The sequence below is a fragment of the Mesitornis unicolor genome, unplaced genomic scaffold (assembly GCF_000695765.1).
Source record: "Mesitornis unicolor isolate BGI_N332 unplaced genomic scaffold, ASM69576v1 scaffold4779, whole genome shotgun sequence".
NCBI classification, from domain to species: domain Eukaryota; kingdom Metazoa; phylum Chordata; class Aves; order Mesitornithiformes; family Mesitornithidae; genus Mesitornis; species Mesitornis unicolor.
The window spans coordinates 953-11,111 of NW_010207826.1; the positions used below are offsets into that span (position 1 = coordinate 953).

The following is a 10,159-nucleotide window of genomic DNA, read 5'->3' on the forward strand; positions in this document are numbered from 1 at the left end:
ATAAGGGATGGGTCCAAAAGGCCACCAGGTGCTGTTCAAGAACCCAGGCTGCCTTTGAAAACCATCTTGTAGTTTGGAGGTGCTGCATCATCTCCTGGGGCCCCCGTTTCCATCGTGCTCAGGGCTGCACTTGTTCTGATGATGGCAGCCACCTCCGGGACTGATTCATCAGCCGATGGGAGCCGCTGTTTGAAGATCTGTCCCAGCCGAGCGCGAAGCAGAGCTGGAGAGGATCTGCTTTTTTGCTCCTTCTGTATTTCTCCTCTGGGTTCTCCCCTGGGCACAGAAGCCCATTGCTCTCAGGCTTTACGTAATGGCGAGTAATTAGAAATATCTTGGGAGCAGAGGGGAGAGCAAAGGAGTTTTCACTGTGGGGGGAAGCAAAACCCACACCACCCTCCATATCCGTGTTTATTCTGTAGGGGAGGAAGTGCTTAGGACCCCAGGGCTCTTTTCCCATCTCAGCATCAGCCCCTGGGCAACTGTCAGCAGAACATTTCCACCTTTGCACCGTGTGGCTGATGATGCAGACCTGGTAGCGCAGTGCCTGGAGATCAGTGTTGAAATGCAGCAGATCAGAGGCAGAATTAGTCAAACAGCAGCTACTGGGCAATGGTTTCCCAGCCCTTTTATCTCTGGAGTAAGACTGGAGTAGTGAGAAGGGCATTTCCCAGCCCTGCAGCACGTATCCCACTCCTTCCTGACCGTTTTTATTGCCATGGGAAGGGATTTCTTTCAGTCTGGCACCCTCTGGCCCTTTACTCCAAAGCTTTGTGTGTGTGCTGAGTGTTTGTGGCCTGGAAATAGGATTCCCTTGCTCCCTGTGTCCCTAGGCGAGCACTCGGGTGGTGAGGAGGTGTTTCAAGAGGTGTTTCAGAAACCCAACTGCATCCTGGGCCGCATCACAAGAAGCATGGGCAGCAGATGGAGGCGATTCTGCCCCTCTGCTCTGCTCTGCTCAGACCTCACCTGGATACTGCGTCCAGTTTGGGGTCCTCAACACAAAAAGGACATTGAGGGGCCAGAGGAGGCCACAGAGATGCTGAGGGGCTGGAGCAGCTCTGCTCTGGGGACAGCTGAGAGAGTTGGGGGTGTTCAGCCTGGAGAAGAGAAGGTTCTGGGAGGACCTCATAGCAACCTTCTAATACCTGAAAGGTGCCTCTAAGAAGTCTTAGGAAGAGCTGTTCACCAGGACATGGAGCAATAGGACGAGGGGGGATGGTTTTAAACTGGAAAAGGGCAGATTTAGGTTGGATATTAGGAAAAAGCTCTTCAATATGAGAGTGGTTGATCACTGGCACAGAGAGGTGCTGCAGGCCCCATCCCTGGAGATGTTCAAGGCCAGGCTTGGTGGGGTCTGAGCACCCTGAGCTGGTTCAAGATGTCCCTGCTCACTGCAGGGTTGGGCTGGATCAGCTTTAAGGTCCCTTCCAACCGAATTCATTGATGATTTGATGATTCTATGATTGGTGTCCGAGCAGTCAGGACTGGGCTGTGACTGGGAACAGCTCCCCAGCTTCGTCCCACAAACTGGTATGTGGCACTGGGCTGACACCAGCGAATTGGCAGCTCCCTCTTCGTAATCTCTTTCTCATGACAGCAGCGGACGCAGCCTGGCTGCAGCATAGGAGGCAGTGACAGGACCTGCCCCCCATCAGCAAATTGATGTTTTTCTCTCAGATACCAACCCCGCCATGCATTTCTCTCTTCAAGGTCTGGTCCTGGGTGCTCCCGAAGCCTGCAGCCAGTCCCCTTCTTCGCAGCCCAGCCGTGGCCTCCTGCCCTGTGCAGCCCAGCAGCCGCAGCCGCCCCAGCAGCCGCCGCCACAGCCCCAAGGGCTTCCACCCGCAGCCCCGCAGCAGCCGGCCATGAGCAACCACTTGATGTCCCAGGTGAGCCAGGAGCATCCAGGGCTCTGGTCCTGGGTGCTCCCGAAGCCTGCAGCCAGTCCCCTTCTTCGCAGCCCAGCCGTGGCCTCCTGCCCTGTGCAGCCCAGCAGCCGCAGCCGCCCCAGCAGCCGCCGCCACAGCCCCAAGGGCTTCCACCCGCAGCCCCGCAGCAGCCGGCCATGAGCAACCACTTGATGTCCCAGGTGAGCCAGGAGCATCCAGGGCTCGGGCAGCTCCTTGGACACGTGGGTGGGAGGTAAAAGCAAAGCCAGCGGATGGCTGTGGCACTCTGGACTCACCCAAAGGGGTTTTTTGGGTGTCATCGTAGCGTGTTAGGGTGTGACAGTCCCTTGTGCTGCTGGCAGGGAGCAGGAGGAGGTTGGGGCTTTGCTAGGCATGAATGCGATGCTGTGCAGCATCTCATATTGCCAGCATCATCTGTATCAGACCCAGACCCTCCTGGCAAGGTATCTGTACCCCTTTGCTGAATTTGGGAACCAGTTGTCCTCCTGGGGAGGGACCATCACCATCAGTAGGGTCTGAGGTCCTCAAGGCTAGTTGCCCAATGCCTTCTCCAGACCCTCCCCAGTTAAACTGGAGCGATTTCCAGTCTGCAGGCCTGTTTCTGAGGACGGAGCGCTGTGGGAAGCACTGGTGGCTGTCACGCCTGCGTGTTCTGCTGCTGTAAAACACCACAGCTAAGAGCCTGTGTCGCTGCAGGACTGGGGAAGGGGTGGGAGCCAGCCCTGGGGACACATCTGGAGAGCACAGCTGTGTGCAGGGGGTGTGGAGCTGGGCATGGGAGGTATCCTCAGCACCTCCCCTCCTGCCCTATCCGGATCAGCACATCAGCCTGCTGATGAGTTTTACAGGGATCCTTTCTGGTGCCTCATCTCATGCTTACGATGTCTCCTACAGCTCAGAACTGGAGGCTTTCATTATGTGACTGGACAGGGAGGATGCTGGATAATCTTATCCTTATGGGGACCCTAATGGCTCCCTTTCCCATGAGACCAGGCGATCATCTAAGGTCCCTTCTGTGATTGCAAGTGTTTTCAGTGGAGGAAATAAACCTCCTCCACCAGCTTTTGCTGCAGATAACACAAACATGCTGCGTTCTCTGTGTGAGGATGAGGGGAGCTTTTGTAGTTCTTGGGGTCTGGAGTGGCTCCGGGGTTGTGGATCTGTTTGCAGAGGATGCTGAGACTAGAGGGAGAGGTCTGGGCTCTGCAGAGGAGGTGTCTGAGGCAGCCAGGGTCTGGCTGGAGCTGCAGCATGCCACGGGACAGAGCACTGGGGGTGTGAAGGCTTCAGGATCACTTCATCTCACTGGAGTTTTGTTCTGTGTCTTCTGCTGTTTGGCTGTTCTGATGGTTTAGGTCCTGGAAAAACTTCCTTCCTGTGTTTGATTGTTGGTGAAAGGTCTGAAAATGCACTGTAGCCATGTGCCTGCACCTTCTGTTTCACCAAAGGTCAAATCCAATGATCAAAACAACAACCCAGTGCTGACCAGTACAGGTTCAGTGCCCAGAGCATGGTTTGTGGTGCTCGAGTTAGGAGTTGTCATAGACGGGCATCAGCAGTGGCAAAGTGAGAGGCGTAGGGTCAGGGTCAGGGTTAGGGTTTTGGGTTATGGTTTTGGGTCAGGGCTAGGGTTAGGATTAGGGTCAGGGTCAGGGGTAGGGTTTTGGGTTAGGGTTAGGATTAGGATCAGGGTTAGGGTCAGGGTCAGAGTTAGGGTAAGGTTTAGGGTCAGGGTTAGGGTTTTGGGTTATGGTTTTGGGTCAGGGCTAGGGTTAGGATTAGGGTCAGGGTCAGGGGTAGGGTTTTGGGTTAGGGTTAGGATTAGTGTAAGGTTTAGGGTCAGGTTTAGGGTCAGGGTTAAGGTTTAGGGTTAGGGTCATGTTTTGGTTCTGGTTTAGGGGTCAGGGTTTGGATCAGAGTCAAGGTTTTGGGTTAGAGTCAGGGTAAGGGTTTTGAGTTAGGGTTAGAGTTAGCCATGCTCGAGCATGTGGTGGAGCAAGGGGCACATGGGCTGTGCAGGGGGGAAGCAGCTCTCGTGCTGCCCGTGCCCAGAGCTGACCTGCACCCACCTGTGTCACTGTTCCTGCCAGCCAAGAGCTGCTTTGCAGACACGGTCGCCTTCCCAGCTTCCACAAAGCACCTTGCTGGGCTGTGCATCTTCACAGCGGGATGAATGCTGCCCCGGTCTGGTCTCCATGCTTCCCAACCCTCTGCAGTGCCCCCTCCTTGTGTTTGCGATGGGCTCAGTTGACTAACCTTGTTGTTCCTTCTTTCTCTCCTTCCTCCCATCCTTCCTTTCCCCTTCCCCTGCCCTTTTCCCACCCCAATCTCTCCTCCGCTCCCTTCTCTGCTGGTCGTAGCCGGTCCCAGCGCTGCAGCCTGTTCAATATTCTCCAAGCTCCTGCCCCCAAGTCCTCTTGCCAGTCTCTCCACCCCAGCAGTACAACTTGGTATAAACCCCATTTCCTCTTCTGCACTGTCTCTGTTGTACTCACGTGCTGTGTTTGTGTTGTATGAGCTTTTGCCGATCAGGTATGTCACGGACACCGCACCCGGCGGGTTCGGGGCTCCTGGAGCCTCTTGCGCTGCTGTGGGACCCAGCAGGACCCTGCGGTGCTGGGGTGGCCGATCCTGAAAGGAGCCTGGGGGGAGGACCAAGCGCCAAGCCCAGAGCTCCACCGGGAAGTGACGCCTGTGCCGAGCACCGCTGTCCAGTGGCCACAGCTGCCCCGAGGTCTCAGCCACCCCGCGTTGTCTCCGCCGGGTTTTTGGGGAACACACATGGGACACGATGGGGCCACCCCTGCCTGCGTGAGGCCTCGCATGTCACCAGTGTCCGCTGAGCATTCGGGTCCCCCCAGCAGCTCGCATGCCCCTACTCCCTGTCCTGCAGAATGCTCTTGGTCTGTGGTTGGCTTCTGGGGACCTTTCTCGGGCGAGCTCCTCCACACAGAGCAGGGAGATGGCTCAGCGATGTGCTCAGCAGAGCTGTGTCCTACGTGTCGTGTTCCTCCAATGCTGTCCTCTTCCATCCTTCCCACTTGTCCCCACTGCAGGCCGACGAGCTCAGCACCCCCTTCGGGCAGATCAGCCTCAGCCGACAGGGCTCTACAGAAGCACCAGATCCTTCCTCAGCTATGTTCCAGTCATCCCTCATCTCTCAGCATCCTCAGCAGACGGGATTCATCATGGCAACCCCTGGGCAGCCCATTCCCACCTCCAACTACTCCGCCTCAGGGCATACGGCCCCCACACAGCAGGTGCTGCAGCCCCAGGGCTACATCCAGCCTCCACAGCAAGTAAGGAGATGCATTAGCACAGAGGGGATGTGCACCTTGGCCCAAAGCTGTCGGGCTGCGGGGTAACAGCACAGGGAACAGCTCCACGAGAGCAGGTCCCCTCTTTCTGCTCTTCATTTGGGGTGATATTTGGGAATACACAGGAACTCTGGGTCTGCACGCACCCCTGCCAGGTGTGGGGTGATCTCTGCCCCGTTGTCCCTCACAAGGCACTCACCTGGGGACCCCTCTGGCCATAGCGTTGGGGTTGGGACAGTGACCAAAGTCAGAGCTGACATCCCTAAGCTGTCTTTGGGGTCCATTAGGATCTCTAGGGTTGTTCCCCTGAGCTGTGATGTGCTCTTGCACTACTGGGCTGGGCAAGGCTTGGATGTGAATGCTGGGAGGAGCAGGAAGGGGCTGCGGTTCCCTTAGGAACCATCATAAGCCCTGGTTGGTTTCCTTCAGCAGAAGCCAGGCCAGCTGAGAGAGAAAACCAGTCCTGAGGGTTCAGCTGTCTTGGTCCCACTCTTCTTGTGTTCTCACCACGATGTTTTCTTGCTTCTGACAGATTCAGGTTTCTTACTACCCTCCTGGGCAGTACCCGAACTCCAGCCAGCAATACCGATCTCTCAGTCACCCAGTGGCCTACAGCTCCCAGCGCACTCAGCAGCTCCCCCAGCAGTCCCAGCAGCCTGGTAAGGGGGTGGAGAAGTGGGGAAGGGGGCACGTTTTCCTCTCCTGCCCTTCTTGAGGATCTCCCAGGCACTTTCTGCGGCCAGGCAGCAATTCCCTGTCTACCCCTTTGCTAGACTCCAGAGTTCAGCTGCAAAGGGAAGCTGAACCTTGGCTTGGCTGCAAAGGCTGCTTTAGTCTTTTCCCTCCCTCTTGGCATGTGATATACGCAGGAAGGAAGCTCCTGGCTTTAAATCCACCTTGCAGCACCTCAGGTGGATTTAAAGCCAGGAGCTTGCCTCATTTTTTCTTTACATTTGCCATAAGGGAAGCTGTTTTCCCACTCCTTAGCAAGAGATGAGGACAAAGCTGGATTTAAGGCCTCATACACCAATCTCGGGCTGTCTCCTGCAGCTGATGGGGAAGCTGCTCCATTTAAACCCTGTTCTGACAGGTTTACAGCCAATGATGTCCAACCAGCAGCAAACGTACCAAGGTGTGATGGGGGTGCAGCAGGCGCAGCCCCCCGGGCTCCTCAACAGCCAGAGGAGCAGCATGGGGGGCCAGATGCAGAGTATGATGGGGGTGCAGCAGGCGCAGCCCCCTGGCCTTCTCAGCAGCCAGAGGAGCAGCATGGGAAGCCAGATGCAAGGCTTGATGGTCCAGTACACTCCACTGCCTTCGTACCAGGTAGGCATCGGCTGCTCTGCAATGAGGGGGGTGCTGGGGAGCTGAGTGATGGAGCCCAAAATGGGCATTTATTCACCTTGAGAAGACAGTGCATGCTGGCCAGATTGGGGAGGGCTCATCCACATTTGAAGCTGTGTCTTGAGAAGGACAACTGGGTCTAGCTGGTCCCTTTGCTGTTGTTTGCTGGGGGAAGCTGCCCCTGCCTGGCCAAGGTTGCTTTGGACTGCAGAAGCAACTGTCTGGCATCTCCTCCACCTCGTGTGGACCTCGCTGACATCTCCAGGGCCAGTTCTGCTGCTGCTCTGTTACCTCTCACTCCATAGGGCTGCTTCTTTCCACCCTGCACAGGTTCCTGTGGCCAACGAGTCCCAGAGTGTGGTCCAGCAGCCCTTCCAGCAGCCAGTGCTTGTACCGGCCAGCCAGTCTGTGCAGGGGGGGCTGCAGGCTGGGGGGGTCCCCATCTACTACAGCGTCATCCCGACCGCCCAGCAGAACGGCACCAGGTAAAGCTGCTGTGTCCCCACCTGCCTTGGGCAGAAAGGGGTCCTGCTACTCCACAGAACAGGGTCCTGCAGCCCCGCAGAAAGGGGTCCTGCTGTCCCACGGAACAGGGTCCTGCTGCCCCCCAGAAAGGGGTCCTGCTGTCCCTCTGAACAGGGTCCTGCTGCCCCACTGAATGGGGTCCTGCTGTCCCACTGAACAGGGTCCTGCTACCCCCCAGAAAGGGGTCCTGCTGCCCCACTGAACGAGTGCCCCACTGAATGGGTCCTGCTCCTGCAGCCAGAGGAGGTGGCTGGGCACCATGCACGCAGAGGTCACCTCTTGAGCCTGCCCAGTCCCAGCCGCCATGGTCAACCCTTGCTGGACATGACTGTCCTGCAGCCCAGGGCTTTTCCTGTGCTCCTCCAGCTCCGTTTCCAGCCATCTCAAGCACTGGGGGAGCTGCTGGGTGCCTGCATAGGTGGGTGGGCTGCTTCTCCCCATCCCCAGCACCTCACCAGAGCACTCTCTGCTTCACAGCCCATCGGTGGGGTTCCTGCAGCCGCCTGGCTCTGAGCAGTACCAGATGCCGCAGTCCCCATCACCCTGCAGCCCACCGCAGATGCAGCAGCAGTATTCAGGTAAGAGCAGCCCCCAGCTAGGATTGGTGCTGATTCTGCACAGATCAGAGCAGGTTTTGTAGGGGCTGCAGTGAACAGAGCTGCAAATTCACCACCGAGTGTGTGTGCAATGGGTTTCTGTGGTCTTACCCATCCCAGGGCCCGCTGGGGGTTACAGGGATGTGGCACAGCGACTGCTCCAGGCTGGTGGTGGCCTGTGCCTGTGTCTTGGTGCCAGGGTGGGCTGCTGTGGGCTGCGCACTCCCTCTGCTGGCAGAGAGCACCATCAGGAGTCCTGGTCCTGCTCCAGCTGCAGGAAAGGGACCTGAGGCCTGGTGAAGAGCTGGAGCTGGGGTACCCAAGCTGTTCTTTGCCTGAAGTTTTGCTGTGGTGCTCAGAGAGGTCACCCGAGTCACCTTCAATGCATCTCTGCTTGCATTTCTCCTCCATGAAAACTCATCACTCTCTGATGTGAGCTGTGATATCAGCCCTGGGTGTTGGTGGGGCCGTCTGTAGCCCACCCAGGCAGGCAGGAGCATGTGGAGGGGGTGTTGTAGGGATGGGCAGAGGCTGCCTCCTGTCCCACAGCAGCAGCAGAATGCAAAGCATGGGCAATTCTGCTGTCCTCTGTTCCCAGGGGTGTCCCCGTCCGGCCCTGGCGTGGTTGTGATGCAGCTGAATGTGCCCAACGGCCCCCAGGCCCCCCAAAACACCCCTGTGGTGCAGTGGAGCCACTGTAAGTACTACAGCCTGGAGCAGCGGGGGCAGAAGCCAGGAGACCTGTACAACCCAGACACCAGTGCTCAGGTACCCAGAGGACTGCGAAGAGGGGAGCTCATCTTTCGGGAGAACAAGGACCCCCCCTGCATCCGTGCGGGCTGGGAGATGGGCTGGGGTCACCCCACGATGCTGGGACGAGGGTGGGACCGCTCACAACCCCCAGGGCTGTCTAACGCTGTCCCTCCCGCAGGCCAGCACCCAGCTGAACAGCCCCATCACCTCCCCAACCCAATCCCCGACGCCGTCTCCTGTCACCAACCTCAACAGCGTCTGCACGGGGCTGAGCCCCCTCCCTGTCCTCACGCAGTTCCCCCGGCCCATGGGCACGGCACAAGGTGAGGGAAAGGAGCCGGGGTAGCGTGGGGCTGGGTTTTCCTTGGGATTTCTTCAGATCCCTGTAAGCCTTTTTGCTTCCCCTCCGCAGGTGACGGGCGCTACTCCTTGCTGGGCCAGCCGCTGCAGTATAACCTGTCCATCTGTCCCCCGCCACTGCTGCACAACCAGCCCAACTACAATGCACACCAGGTAAAACAGCCAGACCGCCCCATCACTGCCTTGGGGGCAGAATGAGACCCAGGGGCAGTGAAGAAGCGAGCTCACCCCTTGCCCTGTGCTCAAACTGCCTGCCCCGTGCTATGCATCCATTCGGCAGAGCTGCCATTGCAAATTGATTTCCCCAGAGCTAAAATTGTGTCCTGCTCCCAGCTTTGCCTGGAAGCGGTGTCAGCCCTGGGGGCTTTGAGTGTCCTGGAGCTGTGGCTGTGCCTTGCTCTCATCTGACTGACCCCAGCATGGTGGTGTCACCCCAAAAAGGGTGCGAGGTCCATCTGGGTGCCTCCATTCCCTTGCACAGCCACAGCCCCATCAAGTTTGGTCTCCCCCAGCTCCCAGGACGCTGTGTGGTCTCACGCTGCCGTTTCTGTTCCTTAAGGGGCAAACTGGAATGAAGCACGGAAACCGGAGCAAGAGACAGGCCCTGAAGTCAGCATCCACTGACCTCGGGACAAGCGATGTAGGCAAGTGCCCCTCCTTGAACCCCTTTGCCCTCTGAGCATCCCACAGCACCCATTGCTGGGGAGGGGGTTGTCCAGAGCCCCTGCACCCCCCAAACACACAAACACCCCCTCTCCACATGACGGGGTGCAGCAGAGCCAGTTCCAGTTTGCTCTGCCCACTGGGAGGACAGGGATTGCTCAGGAACCCAGCAAACGCCGCCTGCACTGAGCAGAGCTTTCGAGGAGGATGTGGAGTGGGTGTTTGGAGTCAGTGCTGAGCTCCAAGACACCCAGGCCCTATTCCTGCATTTGGAGGGGGTGAAATGATGGAGCTGGGTGGAACTGGCTGAGCTCTGTGGGGTTTTGTTCCTCTTTGACAGCAGAAAGCGAATGTCCAGACCCCTGAGGTCTCCTTCCCACCGTTGCCTTCCCAATGACCCGTCAGGAGCTGCAGAACCTTGCAAAAGGCTCTGGGATCTTCCAGGGGTGGCTGCGAGGGCTGAAATTGGAGAGAAATGACCCCCTGGCACAGGGGAAGGGGCTGTTCCTCACCCTGGAACAGGGGTGATGGGGAGCACAGGGCTGGCTTCTCCCAATGCAGCACTTGCTGCTTGGGTCTAAGCCCCCGTTCTGGGGGTTCAGACTTGTCCCCAGTGTCCCCTCCATGTCACCACCAGCAGCGGGCTGCAGGGGGGCCCTTTAAGAGCCCTTTCCCGGATTGCTGCCCC

At 57.9% G+C, this 10,159-nt stretch overlaps 1 protein-coding gene across 1 annotated transcript; it reads left to right on the forward strand.

The window, feature by feature from the left end:
- Nucleotides 1-1,680: 1,680 nt before the first annotated feature.
- R3HDM2 (R3H domain containing 2) lies at nucleotides 1,681-9,487 on the forward strand (the record flags this gene model as incomplete). Its single annotated transcript, XM_010192247.1, has 11 exons — nucleotides 1,681-1,892; nucleotides 4,274-4,363; nucleotides 4,970-5,212; nucleotides 5,763-5,889; nucleotides 6,321-6,556; nucleotides 6,905-7,059; nucleotides 7,577-7,677; nucleotides 8,294-8,463; nucleotides 8,627-8,771; nucleotides 8,861-8,961; nucleotides 9,368-9,487. Coding segments are annotated over 11 exons (1,700 nt in total), but the record flags the coding sequence as incomplete, so codon positions are not given.
- Nucleotides 9,488-10,159: the final 672 nt, after the last annotated feature.